Below are 22,918 nucleotides of genomic sequence, written 5' to 3'. Positions count from 1 at the left end.
GGGCCCAGTGCAAAATGAAAATGTGGAGCCTCCGTTCAAAACTAAGAATTTAAGACAGTGGCAGCAGAGCATTAAGCCAAGTGCAGGGCCCTGTTCAAATGTACAAGTCACACATCTCCATGAAGCCAGCTGTGCACACAAGGCATCTACCTATTCCTTCTCCTCTATTTTGGTCCGCCCATGAACATTAAGGAACAGAGGCATAAAAAAGTCAATAAAGAGTAGCATCATCCTGGCTGCATGGCTCAGTTAGTTGGAGCACTGTCCTGTACACCAAAAGGTTGCAGGTTCGATTTCTGGTCAGGGCACATGCCTGGGTTGTGGGTTAGATTCCTGGTTGGGGCATATATGGGAGACAACCTATCAATGTTTCTCTCTCTCTCTAAAAATCAGTAGGAACAAGTCCTTGGGTGAGGATTGGAAAAAAAAAAAAACAAACACAACAAAAGACGGGTAGCATCTATTATGTACCCTCTATCACCTCGCAGGACTTTAGGACCATATCAGCATGGAGTTTCTATCTCACCCCTACCTCCCAGGCTGGACTGGCACTGACTTAGCGGTCACTGCGTACCGGATGTTTGATGTGCCTAATATGACTACCCCGACAATCCTACGAAGCATGTGCCACAGACTCAATTTACCACAAGGAAACTAGGCCCGGAGAGGTTAAGACACCCAGCCCCAGGTTATCAGCCAGAACTGGGTGGCTCTAAAGCCTGAGCTTAATATCATGCCCCTACCCCCATCCTAACCCTTACAGCGGTCCTTTAACCTACCCATACACGCATTTTCAAAAAAAAGTAAGGGGGCAACAAAACCTGTGATCTTGTTGCTCCTGGACCACAGAGAGTCTGAATCACAGAGGCACCTGTGCGGGTCCAGCTCAACGATAGTACATAGTTGCACACAGCCTGGCCACAAAGGTGTTCCTCACATTATTTTATGACAAAGTAACTAGAAGAAATCATTTAATAATATGAGGGATTAAGTAAACTAGTGTAAATCCACACCAGAGAATTCTGTGCTGCCGTCTACAATGATGCTATAGAGAATATGGAGGGACCGAGAAAGAGGTGAACCACCTGTAAAAAGCAGGTGATCAAACAACGTGTGTGTGAGTGCAAGAGCTCCTGTGCACCATGTCATACACACACAGCTCTCCGTGTAAGACACACATGCACAATCGGCCCTCAGTATCCACGGACGGTGGCTGCACACGTTGTCCTATGTTGTTTTGTATAAGGACCGGAGCTTCTGTGGGGGTCCTGGAACCAGTCCCTCGCAGACACCGAGGATGACGGTATATAAATGAGCATGTGTGTGTGTAAACACAGATACATGGCACACATGTGTTATTAACAAACACATTAGGATGCAAAGGTCATTCCCAAGTACACTTCTTCAAGCCCAGTGACTAAGGGGAATAAACATGCAGAGTTCCCGAAGCCTGTTTGCCTCCTAACTGGAGAATGACAGGCCCTTTCCCATGCTGCATCGGGGGCCCTCACACCCAGGTGCACTTGCACAGCAGCTGTAGCGGAAGACCTGCTGAGGCAGGTGTCTGCAGGGTGGCTGGGAGCTGCAGCGGCCACCTCACCTTGCCCTCCGAGGACGAATAGGCTCAAAGGGGCCTTAATACCCTGACATCTGTAGCCCCCTCGAATGCAGAGCCTTTGAGGGTCTCAACAAACTGCCCGCTCCCCCATGATAACAAAAGGCCACTGTACTTCATCAATCTAGATGCCCTTTATGAGCTGCACCATGGTTTTATTAACCTCTAAGGGGAAAATGTCTGCCAATTAAACTATGTATAATGCTTTCTTACTAATATAAATTTTTATCTTATTCTTTTTGAAAGAGCTCCTTTAGACTTAGACAAACCTTTATTATCTATCATCATCATGTGTATTTAAAAAGGAATACACAAGTGAAGTATATTGGCTAAGGTTTTCCAGACCTGTTTCACATTTAGAATCAATCCATCAGCTCTCATCAGTTGTCAACTCTGAGCCATTCATGTGCACGCTTTCCCACACAATAGTGGCCTGTGTTCCGCGGGAGCACTGGTGATGCAGCACGTCTTAAATAATCCACAAAAGAATGACAAGCCTCAGAAGCCAGGGGTGCGAAGTTCTTAAATCAGCTTTGCGGTGATCTCGAGTCGGCTTACTTCTGACGCGCACCGCGGGAATGTGACTGAACAAGTCTCATCTACACCTCCCGAGCCCCTGCCTGCGCACAGCTACTTGGATGCAAAAAGGTTCAAAGTGTGCTTCGTGTTTGACTGCAGGGTTTTCTTCTGAGCTGCTGGACTCCCGCCCCACAAGTCTGAGGCTGCTCTTTTGATGTTCGCACATGCCCAGGAGATGACATCCACGTCATGCCTGCCATCTGGCCGACAGCAGCAATCAACTGTAAAGTATCCCAGCCTCAGATATGTCAAGAGGAAAAAAGGCATCTTAGCTCTGAAGAAATACTCTAACGTTCAGCCCCCATTAGTGCTGAGGTCACCCTCTTCGATTTCTCTAGTGTTACAGTCATTTCTCTTCCTGTCTTGCTAATTGCCACAACACACTTCCCATGCTGCGTGATGTATTTTCTGTCACAGTTGTGGCTGTCACAGAATCTGCATATTCCATGTGCACCTCTGACCTATTTTTACCCTTTTTTAAAATCACCATCCACACCCTAATCTCAGGCCTCCTTCTTACCAGCACTTTCCACTCATGACCACTGCATTTGTCGGACATGACAGAGTCACTGGCACTGAGGACAAAAAAAACAACTCAAGAACTAAGTACAGGTAGAGAAAATAGGTGGTTGACTAATAAAAAAGGAGACGCTAAAATATAACAGGGCATATGTGTCGGTTTGCAAAGGCAAGTGCACTTCTATGCATTAGTGTATCTTTTTGTACAACACTTATGAAAGTTTACACAAATGGTCTTAGCTGTTATATCAAAATAATGAAGGGTTTAAACAACAAAAACTTATTTCTCGCAGTTCTGGAGACTGGAAAGTCCAAGGTCAAGGTGCCAGCAGATTGGCTACCTGGTGAGGGCTCTCTTCCTGCTGCTTCTCACCACCTCCTCACAGGGTCTACCCTCTCTGCTGTCAGAGAGAGAGAAATCGAGCTCCCCACATCAAGTCTTATCAGATCAGGGCCTCCATGTCATGACCTCATTTAACCACATTACTTCTGTAAAGCCCCTGTCTTGAAATTCAGCATTCAGCACATCACGGACGGGGGTTCGGGCTTCAACATATGAATGGGGTTGATACATGCACAGCTCTCAAACGCATCAAAATGTTACGACATGAATATTTCTACCATTGAATATTAATAAGTTACCTTTGCTTAAAAAAAACTAAAACAGAATTTTTTTTGGTGAGAACCTGGTGTTTAAACTAGGTTTTAGAGAATTGTTGAGAAGAACTCCACTGCCCTTCTTATTCCAATCATCTAAGGGGACTCAAAAGTCACTGGGAAGGGCCAACCAGGGCCCGCTGTTCCCCAACAGGCCAGCGCAGAGGCCATCTGTTCTCAGAAGCAGAGAGGCTCGACCACGTGGGGACTCAGAAGGTTCTTCTCAGGGGCCTGCCCAGCATCGAGGGGTGTGATTGGTTAGTGTTAGCTCCTCAGTGCCGGCCTACCCGTGGGAGGCATCGCTCAGGTCATCACCGTGGAATCTTGAGCGTCGAAAGTGATTCTACCTCTAACTCAAAGTAAGCAACCTATTCACAGTTCGAAGTCTGAAAGTGTGGAATCAGGAGTTTGTTAGGTTCCTTTCAGCCATAAAGCCTAGTGAATCCCTGACTCCAAACTTCCAAGGACAACTGGGGCATGTTTCACTCCACTGCTCGAGCCTGGGCGGCCCATCAATATGCACATGTGACTACGGTGCCTTCCCAGTGCGCATTTCACAGGGACGCTGCCTATAGAAAATGCGGACTGTCACAGGGTGAACATCCAAGAAGGGCACAAGTAAAAACTCTGGACACTCTCCTAAACATCCCTTTTTTACCTGATATGTGGGATATATTTTATTCCTCTTTGATGATGCTATTTGCATATATGTTAGAAACATCTGCAAGGTGATGCAAGTTAATACCAGCTGTGCCTAAATATGTTTGTTATTTTTAAAACCTGAGCTATACTCTCGTGCCTGGCAAAGCACCTAATGCAGTACAGGCTCTACATAAATATTTCCTGAAAGAATGAACACAGAACATTCTGACCTGCTTTACACAACTGCGTTTGGTGATTATTTAAACTCTACAAAACAACATAATATGGCTTTCAATCTTTTCAAAAAGTTAAAACTAAGGTTCATGGCACATAAAATCAAAGTTTTACACACATTACCATATTTTGGATTTAGCTAACACTTTATAATTTGATAGATTCCTTCCTGTAAAACCACATGTGTATGGGTGGGCGCCACTATACTACTTAAAATTCCCATAATAGTCCATGACCCTAAAAATATCTAAATAATGTTATTTATCTTCTCTACTAATAAGCATGCCAACTACAAACCTAGAAACATAGCTTATTATAAAGTCTAATTTAAAGTGTGCTGGCATGTCCCATGTGAAAAAAATGGACTACTTTTTGTACCTCCATTTCTACCATAAACTTTGAGGCTTTCCCTCCAGGACAGGTAACAGAATGGTTCTGAGAGGACCTGGGAGGGGGGAGGTGCACCTGCGTTCATGTGTGTACCACAAACAGCACCTGGGGGAGCAGCTTGGTAACCACTGCCCTGGTGACACCAAAGGCAGGCCCCCTCTGGCTCTAGAGAACACAGGGCTGCCAAAAGGAGGACATATCCTTGTCACTTAGTGTCACTATTGAGAACAAACTTCTAGACGTGATTCCCTCTGGCCAGTGACAAGAAGAAGGAACATCTCTCGGGAAAGGATGCTAGACCACCCTTTTGTGCCAAGAAGTGGCCGGACACCAGGAATGGGGTAGGAGGGCTGCACTTCTTTTTCTGACCACTCTCCTTTCTAGTCCTGGGCAGAAACCAGCTTCACAGGAAGGGGAGAGGAGGAAACACCACACTGGGAAGAAACAAGACCATCCCATCCCATCCTCATCCTACTGAGAATCTCCGTGTTGCAGAGGGGTTAACACAGAACAGGAGGGGAACAAGCTGGAAGAAGAGACACCTTTTGGAACCTTCCGGGAAGCCTCTCACTAGAGCAAAGTGGGTGAGAAACCTTAAGCCAGGTCTGTTGGCTCTGGAGTACGTGGACCTGACCTCCACCCTCCTGGGCTGGGGAAGAGCTTGGAGCACCTTGGAAGGCAGGGAGAAAAGGGCAGTGGAAGCAGGAACCTGGATCCCAGAGAGTGATATGTATGTAAAGGTTATGAAAGGAGACTGAGCGCCAGGCTTCCTGTGAACACTGAGAAGATGGGTCCTGAGCTTACTCAAAATTACCTGCTGAGAACATAAAATGCTTTCTCCTTTCAATGATTTTTTTTTCTGCTGCCTTGTTGTCAGCTTGCCAGTGAGTGGTGTCAGCCAATAAGGAAACTATCCCAGGTTTGGGGTATCTGGCCAAAGGAATGTGTGCAACTAACACGACATCTTGTGCATGCAAGGTACCATGGGATACAAATTCAAAGAACAAAAAAAGAAGCCCTGGCCAATGTGGCTCAATTGGTTGGAGCATCAGCCCGTAGACCAAAAGGGCATGGGTTTGACAGCTAAATCAGGGCACATACCCAAGTTGCAGGTTCAATCCCTGGTTGGGGTGTGTACATGAAGGCAACCAATCAATGTTTCTTTTCTCTCTCTATTCACCCCCTTCCTTTCTCTCTAAAACAATGAAAAAATGTCCTTGGGTGAGGAAATAAAGAAAGAGAAAGAAAAAGAAAGGAAGGGAGGAAAGAAGGGAGGGAGGGACCCCTCTGGTCAGACCTCACACACCTGAGGAAGGCCTACACATAGACATGGAGATATGCCCAGGAACTAAGGCACAGAGAATGAGGAGAGAATCTGACAAGGATCTTGGGAGCTGGTCAGGCAAGGGCTCCAGGGTGAGTACAGCAAGAGCAAGGCCAGGAGGCAGGAGGTGGACTGGTGTGTGGAGGGTTGTGGGAGCTGCTCCTCAGAGAGCAGTGTGGGACAGAGATGCCGCTGGGGTGGGCTCCCTGAGGAGCCCATCCTGCCGCTTCACCTTGGGCTCCTGCAGGGGGCCAAGGAGGGCCTCTGCTGCCAGGGGTAACCATAGTTAAACAAAGTGCAAGTACTTCCTATAAAAACTTTTCAATGAAAAAGAAAGTGTGTGTGTGTACACACACAGAGTAAAGTGTTTATATCATGGTGTATAGGTTGGTGAATTTTCACAAATTGAATGTACTCTTGTAATTGACATCCAGGTCAAGAAATAGAAAATGACCAGCACCCTGTGGTCAGGATACCGTCCAATCACTGCTGTTCCCCCAAAGAAGAGCACTACCTTAACCTCCAGATTGGGTGTGCCCACCTCTGTGGAATCCTATCGGCAGCCCCCTTCGCTGGAAGCCTGGGAGATTCACCCCCGATGTTGTGTGCAGTTTCCTCTGTTCACTCCGGGGGTGGCACGGCACTCCATCCTGCGACTCGGCCGTGTTCACCCATCCTGCTGTTTGGGGCGGGTGGGCAGTTCCTGTTTCGTCTATTACAGATGGTGCCAATGCTCATCCTGGTCTCTCGGTGAACGTGTGTACGCACTTCGATTAGGTACACACCTCAGGGTGGAACTACTCAGCTTCACGACTGACTGCCAAACCCTTTTTCAAAATAGTTGTTCTAATTTCCACTCCCATCAGCAGAAAACAGAAAGTAAAAAGACTTATGTGTTAAATGAGAAAGCAGATTCCATAACAGGAAATAATCTGTAAAATCCTCTAACTAGAAAATTTTTATCTGTATTAATTTTTCAAATGTTCAGATCGCTCAACATTTGAAAGGAAGTTATCAAAATGAGGGTTTTCAGTGTTCAACACAAATCTTTTTAAAAATTGAGTAATTTATCCTCTTTCTTGCCCTTAAGGAGGGAAAAATCCTCCTCAAATTATATGAGAGGAGGACTGGAAGCCTTCCATTTCAAGATGATTTATCATGATAGAAAGTCTAAGGTCACAAATGCAATGAAATGAGTAACGGCAGCCAAACCACAGGCAACCGCTGCCGGCCAAACGAGATGGCCCCTCCACAGCTGGGGCTGACTGCCGGGTTTACTGGGCAGAAACAGAGCATTTTGTTTGGGGTTAAAAAAATGAAGGAAAAATGTGAAATGGCTGAGATCTAAATACATGTGGGTTGAAGTCCTTCATAAAGAATTCTCTCAGTCTTAATTTGTCCTTAAAAACCTCAGAGTAACAAGAACTGAGCTTGTATGTATAACCTATGGTAGAACAGAATATTTATGAGATTCTGTCTGGTTTATGTGGATGTCAAGAAAGGTTCACGTTTAAATTTCACCCAGGACTGATCAACCAGAGGGAAATAGCATGCCCCTAAAATAACTTTAAAATTGTAAAATCTATAACTTATGATAAAGAAGCCACATGGAAACTGGTATGCAAATGGATATATTAAACAAAATTGCTAGATTTGTCAACTCTACAACAGTTTATAGAATAGGGGGTAAAAACTATTTGTTTACATAAAACATATAAGGTTTCCATATTCATTTGCCTAATGCTTTCTCTTCCTAAGTAAAAACCTGAGGAAAGGCATTCACCTGAAGAGAGAACTCATGACAGCAAGTAAGAACACACCTCCATTTCTTTAATCTCTTTGCATATGCTAATGGCACTTAGAAATTTTATAAAAGGCCACAGAAGTAATCCCCATGGCAGGATGGCCACGAAAAAGTTCTTCCTGTATAGATTTGAAAACAAAGAGATTTTACTTTGCCTCTGATCTAGGCACTATGGCGAGCACACTACCAATACTAACCCACTGATTCTCACACCAGTCCTGTGAGGGTCCTTGAACTGCCCTGTTTCACAGGGGAAGTGTCTGGAGCACAGCAAATATTTTATGGACAGCTAAGTGTTTGCCCTAATAAGCCCCAGTGAATCCAACGTGCCTCTCTGAAGGCGTATTTAAATTTAATATATTTAAAGGCTGCACGGTATTGTCTTGCTTCTTTACACCAAGATCCATTCTGAAAGTACCCTATGGCGTTATGTGCCCAACTTTTTAGTCAGCGTGCTGGGTGGTGGGGACAGGGGGCTTTAGAGAGTCTAAGCATTGTGTATGTGTAGCAACTGTGCAGAAAGATCAATAAAAAAAAAAAAAAGAAAATTTAGGGATACGTCCTCATGATTATTTTGTTCAGCTGTATGGAATCCATTTTCTTAGCTCTGCATAGTAAGTTTACGATGCCTCGATGTCAAGTCTCTGGCCCCACCCTACCTGGAATAAACCGAACATCCATTGATATTCTTTTTCAAAATCAAGGATCTGGAAGTGGTGAGGTTCAGTGAGGAGGTGCAGCACCTTCCCAGTCTCCCCGGAAGCCAGGCAGTGCCCCTGGGGCAGCCACACGGAAGCTCTGCCTCTGAGCCCCGGGCAGGGCCAGCCTCGGGCTCTAAAACTGGCCTGGCTTCTTTGTGGTGCCTGGGACAATGGGGCCTATAGTAAACATGAAAAACGTCAACCACTTCAGCCTCCCACTTTTTCATTAGACAGTTTTAAACTCACACGCCATTCTGCGAAGGGGGTGTTAAATGGGGGTTGGAGTACACTTTTGCCATGACTCAGTCATCAGGCGAAGCAGAGTGGTGGCGACGGTACTTCTCCGTGACTAGCGCCTGTCTCTCAGACTCAACAACCTGCTCTCAAGGTTAAGGGAGATGTCGAGGTGGCGGGTCAGTCACTTTTACGCACTGGAATACTTCGCCCTCCCAATTATAGCCTCCTGTCTTAAAAGCAAGTTCAGGCTTGAGGAATATCCTCTTGGGAAGATAACTCTTGACACTTTCCAAGCCCGGCACCAGGGGAACGACAGGCAAGCAGAGCAAGACTCGGCGCGGGAGGTTGGGGGCAGTTCCAAGGACACTGGGAGAAATTGTCTCAGATAATGTTGCACTTGTGTGTCTCACATGTGCATTTGAAACCCACTTTTCTCTCTTCTGGGTTTCGCCCTTGATGAAAAACAGCTGCAGAGTTGGATTGTCTACAAGGACAGAAGTACATGATGGTTTGAAGGTTTGATGATACCAGCACATCTTAATGTAATCAAATCAGAGTTTAAAATATGTCTGGCAGAACGGAAGGGAAGCCATCACGCTCACATCTACCAGCTAGTGAGGTGCCCCTGACAGAGACCCCTTTCTGGCTGTCACTGAAAGCAAAGGTGGGGGCGACTTCCTGAAGGCCACAGCAGAAAACTCTGCTGAGAAACGCTCCCAGACCAGATTGCTTTCCCTCCCATCTGAGCCTTGACTCCATCAAAACATTCTGTCTAGTTTGGCAGACCCCTTCAATGTTTTATTTCAATTACCCTGGAAACATTAAAAAAAAACCATCAACAGAAGAGCAAGGCTTATTCATGACTATAGGATCATCATATCTCCCTAGCTGCGGGGGAAGAAGTCACAGCCCCCGACCCCTTCATCACACACCTGCCACATTCTGTGTGAACACGTCAAACCCACAAGGTGGCCTGATTGATCACCCTGCCCCAGAATCTGCGGAACAAAGTTCACGTTACCCCGAGAGCTGCAGGCAGGGCCTTCTGAGGTCAGGATGCAAGACCAAACAAAATTAATGAGCCTGCCACATCCATCATCTTGTAATCTGCTTCCAGTTCTATAATCCTCCCAAATCCAGACTGTGCATACCAAGGACATTCCTCTTCCACGTAGATCAAAATAGCTCGTGTGCAAAGGGCTCTCAACCCTCCCTACCTCCAAGAAAATCATTAACCGTTTCTACAAGGCAAATAGTCCTGGGACTGCAGGCAGCTGCTCAAAAATCAAGTCTTGAAGAACCTGGAAGTTTTAATAATTCTGTCGTAAATGTTTCTTCACGCATCATAAAAATAAAATGTAATCTGACCTCAGAATGAAGAATACATTGTTAACTTCCCTGCTATGTACTAACTTGTTTAAATCACATAAACAATACAACTATCCGCCCTGGCTGGTGTGGCCCAGCAGATTGAACACCAGCCTAAGAACCAAGGGGTCACTGGTTCAATTCCCAGTAAGGGCACAGGCCTGGGTTGCCGACCAGGTCCCCTGGTGGGAAGTGGGGTGTGCACAAGAGGCAACCACACATTGATGTTTCTCTCCCTCTCTTTCTTCTTGCCTTCCCCTCTCTCTAAAAATAAATAAATAAGCCCTGGCTGGCGTAGCTCAGTGGATTGAGCGCGGGCTGGGAACCAAAGTGTCCCAGGTTCGATTCCCAGCCAGGGTACATTCCTGGGTTGCAGGCCATGACCCCCAGCAGCCGCACATTGATGTTTCTCTCTCTCTCTCTCTCTCTGTCTCTCTCTCTCTCTCTCCCCCCTAAAAATAAATAAATAAAATATTTAAAAAAAAAATAAATAAAAATCTTTAAAAATAGTTTTTTGAAAAACGATACAACTATCCTCACACTAAATGGCTTCACAATTAGTTCAGGAAAACTATATAAAAAAAAGAATTGGTAAAATGAGATGCACTCGAAATTATAAAATATATGCTGTATTTTATATTACCATGGGATTACATCTCATTTCAACTTTGAAACATATAATAAATATCCCAAGGGAAGTACTCCTAACATGTCACTCGGGAGCAAGGAGATTCAGAGATTCTGTGCGAGGGGCTTAAGGCCACAGAGCCCAAGGCTGGAGCTGGGCTGGGAGAAGTCCACATCACACTTCATTTCCCTCCCACTGGAATTATTTTCAAGATTTTACCCTAAAAAGTCTGAATTCTCTCAATACTTAAGATTTCACTACAAAGTTATGTTATGCCATCAATTCTCTGATTCAAATACTTCACAGGGGCTTGCACCGTTGGTCACGTGACTATTAGCTCTGGGTGTGTCCGTCTCACAGGTCTCACAGCGTGTGTTCTTAGGCTCCTAACTAAAACAGGAAGTTCGACGACCAGGATATTTTATGTTCTGTTCATTCACACTCCTGTTGTCTGCGGAGAACAGTTTTAGTTACAGAGAACCTTATACTATTGAGGAGTAAGGATGACCAAGAATGGGGACAGTGTTATTACTTTTTAGAAATTCAGACATTAGGCTCAGTTCTGCGGACTAACAGTATCCACACTGATTGTTTGAGAGTGACGCAAAATATACATTAATCTTAGGAACATTAGGAATGATTTGTTTCAAGATTTTATTTATTTATTTTTAGAGAGAGGGGAAGGGAGGGAGAAAGAGGGGGAAAAAACATCGATGTGTGAGAGAAATGTTGATCGGTTGGCTGCCTCTCGCACGCATCCCAATCAGGGACCCGGCCCACGACCCACACATGTACCCTGACTGGGAATTGAACCCACAATCTTTCGCTTTGCGGGATGACACTTAACCAAGTGAGTCACGCTGATCAAGGCAAGAGTGATTACTAAGTAAAAACAAGGAGAAAAATATTACTGTGCTTTGTGGGCCAGTAGGATTTGAAATGGCAAGACTTTGATTCACCAAACAATAACCAAATGAGTACTAGGTACTGCAAAAAAAGAATTCTACATGCGGTATTCCATTTAACCCTTACACCTGCCTTCTGAGGTGTTACACTCATTGCTGACGATGATGATGAAGCTGGGGGTCAGTACAGGGCCTTGTTAAAATCACAGACACAATTACGTGACAAAGCTGGTACCTGAAGCTGCACACATCTTATTCCAACCGTCTCAAAGCAGACACTTGATATTCAGGAACCTGACAAATGTCAGCATTCCCACCTGACCTCAGAAGTTAACACTGTGAGCTTTGGTTCCATCCAGGTAACATAAAAATGTGAAATTGTTTCAAAATAAGAAAGGTGAACCTGTGATCACCCACTGCCTCCAGCAAGAAAACAGGAAATAGTTTCCACTAAGGAGCAAGGAGGTGATGAAGACAGGGTGCCATCGGGGCAGGGAGGCACCGGACTGGTGCCTGCCGTGGCAGGTGTCCGGGGAAGGCGGAGCGGAGAGTACTGAGCGGTGCTGATCCAGGTGTCAGTCTGAATACTGGTTCCTCCTCTCAGTCATTCAACAGACCGCCCCCCCTCACTACCTCCTCTGGCAGTATGAGGTGACTGAGGAAGGGGCCTGCCCTCCAGGGCTCAGTCTGCAAGGCGGTGCTGCAGTTGGAATGAGCAGTGCAATACTGTACGCTGAAGGCCTCGACACAGCGCTGTTTGAGCGCTGGGGACTGACCCTCTGGGAAGGTCAGGGGCCTCTTCCTGGAGGAAGTGACATTTGCTTTGGGGTCTCAAAGAATGAGGAGGAGTTTTCCTGGCAGAGAAGAGCAGAAGGGTCATCCAGGCAGGCAAATTTCTAAAGGCATGGAGGCTGGAGAGATCGCGGTGTGTCCTGTAACTGGAAGACCGTTGTCTGTGGCTGCTGCCTGGGATGCAGGATGGTGTTGGTGGGGGCAGCAGCTCGATGATGCTAGAAAGATGGGAGGGGCCCACGATTCTGGGTCTGCCGAGTGTGGCCTGCATTCTATTCTGTGCACTGGGGAAGCCAAAGGTTTTTAGGCAGGGAAGTGAGGAGGGCTGCGATTAGATCACGTGTGTGGTTTTGTGGGCGATGGATTGGAGAGCACCACAGAGGTGGCAAGGGGGCTGCTGTGATGAACTCTACTTGGAAGACACCCTGGAGGATCTAAGGCCCTTGGTGACCCTCTAATCCAGTTCTCCATTTTATAAGTGACAAACCGAGGTCCGGAAATGTTAAGAGACTCGCACAAAGCTTCCCAGTTGGCAAGTAACAGAGCTGGGACCACAATGAAGACCTTCCACGGATGCTGCAGTATCCCTTCCATCGGCCCCGACTACCAAAGAAAATGAAGGGCTCTCAAGCCTGGGCTCCTAGCCTTGGCCACTGTCTCCCAGTTGCTCAGGTGGCAGCTGCAAACTGAAAGGTCACCAGTTCGATTCCCAGTCACAGCACATGCCTAGGTTGCAGGTTCAATCCTCAATCTGTGTGCAAGGCAAATGATCAATGTTTCTCTCTCACACTGATGTTTCTCTCCCTCTCTTTCTCCCTCCCTCCCCTTCTCTCTAAAATGAAAAATAAAATAAAATTGAAAGAAAGAAAGTCTGGGCGCCTAGGAGTGGCTTCAGGTGGATCTGCTTGAAAACAACAACAGAAAGGTTAGAAAACAAGAGTTAGTAAAGGAGTGAAGAAATGTTTTCACATTGGTTCTGGATTCCTGCTGTTTCATGTACCAGATAACTACTCAAAGCAACGCAACTAGTTACTGAGTAAAACAAACAAAAAGACAGATCAGAAAATATAGGGAAAGTGTCTGAATTGACCCAAGTAATCAAATCCTGGCCATTCACACATGCCGAAATTCAGACGCAGGAACAAAGTCCTTTCTGAGGGGCCTGGATCTATTCTAAGAGCAAGCGTCACTGCTTTAGCTACATTGTTTAAAAAGAGAGCCAGCGGCCAAGAAAACATTTCATCCACAGAACTACTCACACAGTGAGTCCCCAAAGATGCCCCACCGAAAGGAATCCAGGAGGAGGAGCCAAGTCACTGAGCCGACAGTCTAACCCTAACGCCCTACCCTCTGTCATTTCAGGGCAGGGAGGTCTGTTCTGTTTTCCAGAAAACTCAACTCTTCAAGTAAAGCAAAAATTCTCAAGACCTGAAAAACCCAACACCCCTGTACAGCCCCCCGAAGACAGTGATCTACATGAAAAATTTATTTTCGGGGTAGAAACAGATTTTCTGACACCTGTATCTCTCCCAAAGAGACCTCCTATTGGTGCGTGAAGTAAGTGGTGTGTCAGCGGGATCTCGGCACTGCCCTCCTTCTCGAGATGCGATTCAGGCCGGGCCCCTCTGTTTAAATGAGAGCGAGTGGCAAGGCCAGCTAAGGAAGAAGGTGTCTGCATTCTTCGTCACCACATTTCACACTGTCCGTACCAAACCATTAAAGGAAACAGAGCATGCTGTGGCTTCGACTGGCCACAGATGGGAGAAAATCAGCCACCATAAAAAATTCACGGGGGTGGGGGCAGCGTCACACACGGAGCCAGGATGTGTGCTCCAGAAGGTGTGTGGGGGCGTCCGCACCATATGCCGTTTGACTGCTGTGGGCCTGCTCCCTGTCAGCAGCGACACATTCCTCCGAAGCGGCCCCAACGCCGTCCCTGACGCCGGGGCGCTCTGCCAAGCCTACGTGACTCTTACCAGGTACTGAAGTCGCTGGCGCTCGGTCTCGGGGGTGAATTCCGAAGACATGGGGATGATTTCTCCATTTCTGATGATTATGGCCCTGAAATGGTGAAAATGCATTGTCAGCAGCCGATCTCACAGGTGCCCCGATTCTGAGTCAAAGCCGCAGGCTGGCTGAGAACACCAATGAAGTGCCCAGGTGACACTTTCTCCTCCACCCTGCATGGCAAAGATCCCTGCCACCAGCTCCGGGTCCCCACCACATTGCAGGTATCTGTCCTTTAGAAACATCATGTTCTCGGGAGCTTACATGTACTTTCCCTGCTCCCTGGATCCATGCATTAACGCTTGGCTCCAGGCATACTACTTGGCATGCCAGAAATTTTCAGTGAATAAGTGAAGGATGAAAACAGAGGCTCTCTCTAGACTACTGTTCTCCAATAGAACTTTCTCCTTAAAAAAAAAAAAAAATATATATATATATATATATATATATTTATTTATTTTTAGGGAGGGAGAAAGAGAAAAAGAGAAACATCAATATGTGGTTGTCTCTCATATGCCCCCTACTGGGGACTTGGCCTGCAACCCAGGCATGTGCCCTGACTGGGAATCAAACCAGCGACCCTTTGGTTCACAGGCCCATGCTCAATCCACTGAGCCACACCAGCCTGGGCTCCACTAGAACCTTCTGTGATAATGGAATGTTTTAACCTGTGCAGTCCTACATGGCAGCCATGTGTGGGTACGGAGCATTTGAGTTGCAATCAGGGAAGCCAAGAAACGGAATTTTCAATTTTATTTAATTTTCATTAATTTAGTTTTATGTTCAAGCAGTCACACGTGGCTGGTGTTTAACGTAGTTGACAGTACAGTTCTAGACCCTTGTTACTCAGTGTCTGTGGGCCAGGAGCACTGGCCTCACCTTGAAACTTGTTAGAATTGCTGACCCTCAGATGCTACCCTGGACTGACTGCGTCAGAATCTGGATTGTAGTAAGATCTCCAGGTGATGTGTAGGCTCCTCAGGACCTAAGGGTGTCTGTCCAAGGCCCTGGGTTTCTAGGGTGACAACCTGAGAGAAAACTCACTCTCGTTTCATCTTTTTTTTAAAAATTTTATTTATTTATATTTCGAGAGGGGAGGGAGGGAGAAAGAGAGAGAGAGAGAGAGGGAGAAGGAGAGGGGGAGAGAGAGAGAAACATCAGTGTGCGGTTGCTAGGGGCCGTGGCCTGCAACCCAGGCATGTGCCCTGACTGGGAATCGAACCTGCAACACTTGGTTCGCAGCCCACGCTCAATCCACTGAGCTACGCCAGCCAGGGACTCATCTCATCTTAAAGCTCAGGAAATTCACACACTCCCAAAAATGTGTCTAAGAGCTACTGCTGACTCAAGGACTTTTGAGAGAACACAGCCCCCCACAGCAGATGTCTAAAGGAGAGGCTGCAGGATCAATAACCATGGAGTGACCTTTCTAAGGCCTATTCCTGGCGGGGCCTCCTGAGCTTAGACCTCATTCCAAAGTGGTTCCTGACAGCCACTTCCCAGCTATTGATCACTTATGGTGGAGGGTTGCCATTTCTATGACACATGGAAGTGGCCCGGGGAATTGCATTCTGTTCTAACCCAAAGCTCCCTGTAACCAGGCAGCGCCTGAGACCTGACACACTTCTCTGTGAAGACCCACAAACATTGAAGTGCCTGTGATGAGCTCAGCTCTGGGCGACGCTCCATTGACTCTAGGAGAGGTTGCGTTCTTTGCACCAACAAGCCTCCCCCGTCCCCGGCACGGCCCCCTCCCGCTGCAGAGTCAGACCCTGATGAAGAAACAGTCCCTGCAATGGCCGCAGCTGCCACGCACCCCCCCAACTACTTACCACCTGTGCCCAGTTGCCATTTGCCATAGAATCTAGTGGTGGTGGCGGGGGGGGGGAGGGGGAAGGCAGGCAAGGGAGGCGATGACAAAAATCTTGGGGAATTTGAAGAATTTTGGGTCTTGGAGAAAAATGGTAGAAGCTGTGAAAAATGGAAACATTTAAGGGAGCCGATTCTACAACGAGGAGGGCCCCTGCTTTGATATTTGTGTCACTTCTTTTCATATGCTGCCAAAAACAGGACAAATTAAAGACTCCTTCTTATAAACCTAGAGCCACTTGTAAAATGTAACCCTCCCCCCGTCAAAGGTGGCACCCCCCCATCCGCCTATCAGTGTGAGTTCACTGAAGTCCTGGTCATCAGTTGAGAATAACTACAATAAGGGAGCAGGGACTTTGACAGAGGATGGAGAAACTTGAAGGTCTAGGTTAGGGCCAACTCTTAAAGTAGCAAGAAGGGCCCTGAGAACCTGGGGAAGGAGAGCAAGAGTCATGAAGTCATAAATGCCCACGGCAACCTTCTGTTTCAAACTTTTACTTAAAACTAGTCTTAATTCTTTTTCTTCCCTTTTTCTACATCACCCCTGAATTCCAGCTTCCAGGCTCAGACTAGGAAAGGTGGATATCCAGGAAGGAAGTAAAAGATAATGGGAAAAAGAAGGAAGACAGGGAGGTCAGACAGGAGGTAGGAACCCAGGATGGGGAGGGACCAACACGCCCACCAGGGTGCAGAAGCTTCCCCTCCGGACCTACTTGTCAGGCGGTCCGGGCCCTGGTTTATCCTGTGCATTCTTCTTCTCCAAACACTTGGCATTGTGCCTGTCACACGGCATAAGCCTGACGAGTATTTATTAAATGGAGGAACAGATGAGACAACTTATGAGAAACTCTTTGCTGAATTTGAGGCAAAGAGAGACAACCAAGAGGCAGCAGCCGTTTGCTTACATAAGTAAAGTGGGGCAAGTTCACGGAGTCACGAGGGGCCTCACCCAAAAACGCGCCAGCTCACTCAGCTATCTTTCCCTCTTCTCCCCCTGGACACAGCGAGTCCGCCCATCCCTTCCCTGCTCAGACTCTTCCCTACAGCCCTTACTCCCAAACTCTCTCTGCACGGTTCTCCGCCCACAGTTCAACACCATGCTCAAGGCACTTTGTGATTAAAATCCAACCAAACCAAACCAAACCAAAACCAAACAAATGATCTTCTCCTAATCCAGAACCCACTTTCAGAGGCTGTTCTTTTTTCTTTCCTATGAAGCCAAGGTTTATAAATAATGATGTACATTCAGGGTCTCTACTTCCTCACCTCCCATGGACCCCTCGAGGTAAGTTCATTCTTGCCCCTCTCTTTACCCAACTGCTCTCCTGAGTCATCCCATGGCCTCTTGGTTGCTATATCCACTGGGCACGACCACAGACTCCGTGGCAGCACCTGACAACCTGTCCCAATCCTGGCGTGCTCCTGGTTTCCTGCCCATCCCCAAGGACACTCCCTGTCAGGCCTCTCTACAGGCCACAGCTCTGTCTCTCTAACCCCTCTCCCTGGGCACCCTTGTCTCCCAACTCCTTAACCCCTGGGATTAGGGTCAGAGATCTCTCCTATATGCTCCCTTACTCTGGTCCTTCTAATACAGAACCACCACATTCCATTCTTGATGACTTACTGTCTGCCTTCCACGCTGGCCGGCTAACTCCTCAGGCAAGAACTCTGTCTGTCTTGCTCAACACTGCAGCCCTACTGCTATACACAGGACCAGGCCACTGTGAGCAGGACTGGCTACACAACTTCCAGGGCCCAGTGTGAAATAAAAATGCAGCATCTCTTGTTAATGAGAATTTCAAGCTGCTGACAGCAAAGCATTAAACCAGATGCAGGACGCTTCTGAGAGTGGGGCCTGCACGACTACGTGGGTTGTACACCCCGAAGCTGACTCTGACTGTGTGCCCCTAATATTTACTAATAAATAAATGGCTTCAACAACTACATTTGCTGATGATTCCAAATATCCTCTCCAGCCCACACATCTCTGCTGTGCTCCAGCCCGGAAGAGCCACCTGCCAACAGATATCTCCTCTCGGATATTCCTGGGCATCTCAGATTTGGCGTGCCTCAAACTAAAGAGCCTACCCCGGCCACACCCCCGCACAACACTCCTTTCCTTTCGGCTGCTCACCCTCATTCCCCAGGCCAGGGAGCCATTGCAGCCCTCTCATGTTCCTCTCCCTACAAACCCAAATAGGCACCGGTACCAAAGATTTTCACCTTCTCAATAGCGCGTGAACCTATTCCTGTCCTTGATTTCTACTGCTACTGCCTTGATCCAGGTCCCCAGTAGAACTTGTCTACGTGACTCAGAAACTCTCTGCTGCTCTCCCTGCTCCCAGATCCACCCTCTGGCTCATGATCTACATGGTCACCAAGGATTTGTGCTTGATGACCTTAATGCTTAAATGATTTTGAAGCATTACTCTCAGCGTGTCATACCCCCTACCTAATGCCCCTTGATGGCTTCCCAGAATTTCTGATTTCCTTCACTGTCTGATTTCTGCCTCACTCTAGCTACTCCTAACACTTCTACCTCTCCCTTGTTCCGGCCACCCTGTCCCTCCCTGAGAAATAGCCCAGGAGACTGCCTTCCTGGTTTGCCCTCGATGCTCCTTCTCTGTGACCCACCCCATGATGTCGTATGCCCAGCTGTACCACACCTCTTACCGGTCCTCACCACGCTGGCTGCCTTCCACAGCGGGCTAACCACCTGAGGAGCTTTCCCAGGCAAGGCTAAGTCACTGTCTCTGCACGTCCAGTGCTCAGTGCCAGGCCTGCGGCAGACACACAATACCCATTTGCTGATGGATAAGTGACTAAATGAATGAAGAGTCAGCTTGACTTGTGTGGATGAACAGGTTTATCTAGAGCCAAAACCCTGAACAAAAACTCTTCTTAGCGGCAACATTATTTCTGACTACCTAACTGTATACAGGCTCAGCCCTCAAAAATCTACAATGCCTTTTCACGGCTTCTACATAAAGACACTGGACCTAAAAGGATGTTGTTCTGGCTGAGTCATCTCTGAAAAGTGACTCAAAAAATAAGGGGAAACAAGGCAGGGTCCGTGGCCCTGGTGGGCAGCAAAGAAGCATCAGCCCAGGTGGCGGCCACCTACCTCTGTGCTTACTCTGTTTTTCAATTTCAAATTCACACACAAGGAGGTATCAGCATTCAATTCCAACATTCACTGCTGGGGTAACCCGAGCAAATGACTCGTTAAAATAGATCATTATATCCAAATCCATCTGTGTACAGAACGTTCTTCACTCCTGTTTGAACTATGGAGCTCTTCCTTTATGAGACATCCGTGGATTAAAGCAGGCGGCATTTTTGGCAGCCAAACTTGCAAGTCTCTAAGTCATGATGCTTCTTCCTCTGTGATTCCTGGCTTCCTTTTGATCTTTCTCTCTTTCATCCTCGGGTCTTGGGGTCAATTTGCCAGGATGCGGGTCTCCAAGCTGGAGCAGGGCAGTGGGAATGAAGGGGTTTCAAAGGGAACGGAGTGCACGTGAAGGCTGACAAGTCTTGTACCAAACCACCAATAATGCAGGGAATGACTTTCACACTCCACTCTGTCATGAGAGGATCCTGCATACCTCGCATCTCCTACTTCACTACGTTATGAAAGGTTTTTCCTAAGGAAAAATTTTAAAAAGCCAGCCAGCTGCGGCAGCAGTGAGAGTCAAGGAGAGACAGGCACATGCCCTGATCATTCTTTTGGGGCCTCAGGTCTAGAATGTGGATACAACTCTGGTCAGAAATTGAATGACACTCTGTTACCTACTCAGAGTTTGGCCAGAGATTAAGGAAGGAAGTTACCAGGGATTGGGTCAATGTAATCAATTGGCAACTGCCTCCCACCTGTTTCCCTTTATCATACAGAGGGGATGCTTCCTAAATATATTCTCCAAAGTTAAAGCTAGCCTTTCGTTCATAGAGACGGTAACTGGAATGCATATGCTTTATTTAATATCTTGTCCTATATAATGGATGGGGCATTATTTGTAATATGGTGAATGGTGAGGTTGAATGTGTTTTTATGAGTCAGCTGCACAGATGGGAGTTAGGAGGTAAAGCAAAGATATAAACAGTTTCTTACATCCTCTCTCTGCACCCCACACCCCAAACATTAGCCACAGGAGAGGATAACAGCAATTTACGCCTGACTTAGGGGAATTTTGAATTCAGAGAACAGTTCCTAGAAAATCCTGCTAATTACTCCAATGTCACAATTTGGGGTCAAAAAAACCTACATTTCGTTCCTCTAGTCAAATGGCAACTGGTCAAAAGAAAAATGAAAAGAGGAAGGTTCTGCAGTATCGACCCTTTCTGGACTTTGGAGGTTCTGGAGGGTTTACACAGGAGGTTATCGTGTGAGAGCCAAGGCACAAAGACAAGGAATGTGGACAGTGGGTCACTGTCACTCTCCCTCCCAGCACACACAGTCCACCACCTGGAGGGATTCACCTCCGGATGCACACTGGCCTGCGAATCAGAATGCACAGGTGACGGCCCCACCTCACCACTAATCTTGAGCTCTGGGACTCAGTGTCCTCGCCTATAAAGAGAGGGGGGAGGACCAGATCACTTCCCAGGCACCTTTCCGGTCTAAATTTAAATGATTCTGAAAATAAGCCTGACACATGTGGGTGGAGAAATCCGGACAACTACTACAGTTACCGCTTTTCTTCTCAGGAGGTGGCAATCACCACGAGTTATATTCTAATAAATATAAACCAATTCAGAAATGCCAGGATGGGAGAAGTCACCCTTAGCACATCTCGTAAATCAAGGACAAGGAGCCCATTATCCCCAAGCCCCTCGATATAATTTCACCGTGTGACCAGTCTCCTTGGAGCAGGGCTGCAAACAAAAGCCATCTTTAACGCTGGTGGGCACATTCACGGGATGCCCTGATTCCATTACACACTTTTCGGCCGAAAGTGATTCGAAACACAACATTAAACTGCACATTTCCAGCATGGAGGAGAAAAATCTGGTACAAGGTGACAAAAGAGAAACCATTTGGAAAACCCTTTTTGACAGAGAGTATGTCAATTCGAAAGTATAAGGAGGAGGTATCCGTTCTGTCAAATAGTGTCAGACCTCGTGAATTCCATCCGGACACAGCAGGAGTGTCTGTCTCCTTCAAAGGTATTGGAAATGTGTCGATGGAAAGGAAAGCAGGGCAGCTGATGGAACAAGCCAGGGCTACCACCATCAGAGGACAGCCAGGCTGTCAATGCTAATTAGAGGTGTCAAAAAATAGCTGAAGGGAAAAAAAAAATAACCCCAGGAGCCTAGAATCAGCTTTGGTGTGTTTCTAGTTATTCCAATTTCAGAATGAATACTAGAGAAAAAGTTTGCCAATAAGATGATTCATTGAACAGAACTTCAAATATCTTAAGTTTCTCAGCAAGCACTATAAGGGGGATAAATGGTAATGGAAAAAATACAGTAAAAAAGAGAATATGAACCAAAAAAGGTCAGGAAAACAATAACTCAGACAAAGCTTTAAGTGGCAGCAAAAACAAGCGACCAGACGTGGCGTGGTGACTGAATCAGATGTTCCTGCTGTTTTCGCAACCAGCTCAGTCTGCCCTCGTGCCACCCAGTGATTTCTCAACGTCATAATTCAGCCACTTTCTGCAAACGTCTTGCTACACCAGCAACATTCATGAAACCCAATACACCAGCACAGTATTTTCCAGACCAGGTAAAAGCCTCACAGTCATTAAAGAAAACTTTCTGAAGGATATATTAGTTCAAAACAAAAACAAAAAGACAAAGGATCCATCTATAAATTAACACTAGGATGCTCTATTCTCTTTTAAAAATATAATCCACATTCCATAAAATTCATCCACCTAAAGTGTACAACCCAGTGGTTTTTAGTACATTCACGAGATTGTTCAACCACCACCATTTTCCTCACCTCAGAAAGAAACCTCCAGGGTCCATTAGCAGTCACTCTCCACTCCCTCTGCCCCTGGAGTCCCAGGCAACCGCTACTCTGCCTTCTGTCTCTATGGATTTGCACATTCTGGGCGTTTCACAGGAGACCATGTACAGCCTTTTGTGCCTGGTCCCTTTCGCATTGGTATTTCATTCCTTTTTACGGCTAAACGAATATTCTTCTGTGTGGATACACCGTATTTGGTTTGTCCATTCATCAGTTGATAAACATTTGGGCTGTTTCCCCTCTTTGGCTATTGTGAACAATGCTGCTATAAATATTCACGTACAAGTTTAGTCTTTTTGGGGGGTGAATATATGGTTTTAATCGTCTTGGCTATATCTATGTACACTTAGGAGCAGGATTTCTGAGTGCAGTGGTAACTCTATGTTTAACCTTCCGAGGAACTGCCATGGGTGTTCCACGGTGACTACATCATTTTGCATTCCCAACTGATGGGTGTTAAAACTTTCTCTTAAAGGATCACAGGTGCCAAACCAAATTTATTTGTTAAAATCCCACAGTGGTTTATTATTTTTTGCAGTTTTAAAAGCACTTTGCTGGAAATGTTTTGCCTGCTTGCTTCAATTTCAGTGCACACACTGCACACCTAACGGGTCATTTCCCACTCACGTCCAAGGGCATGTCTTCTGTCCTTCTCAGGTGCAGAGTCGATACCTGC

General features: G+C 46.6%; 1 protein-coding gene across 1 annotated transcript in view; it reads right to left on the bottom strand.

Moving 5' to 3' along the window:
- The window catches only part of PPM1H (protein phosphatase, Mg2+/Mn2+ dependent 1H), a 243,245-nt gene that overhangs the window by 67,243 nt on the left and 153,084 nt on the right, over window positions 1-22,918 (bottom strand). Inside the window, exon 5 of the mRNA XM_028531950.2 lies at window positions 14,372-14,456. Coding sequence (XP_028387751.1) covers window positions 14,372-14,456 — 85 coding nt within the window. The remainder of the gene's footprint in view (window positions 1-14,371; window positions 14,457-22,918) is intronic.

Source organism: Phyllostomus discolor, chromosome 2 (assembly GCF_004126475.2).
Source record: "Phyllostomus discolor isolate MPI-MPIP mPhyDis1 chromosome 2, mPhyDis1.pri.v3, whole genome shotgun sequence".
Lineage (NCBI taxonomy): Eukaryota > Metazoa > Chordata > Mammalia > Chiroptera > Phyllostomidae > Phyllostomus > Phyllostomus discolor.
Note: the sequence above shows the minus strand (reverse complement) of the source record. Positions and strands in the feature narration are given on the sequence as shown.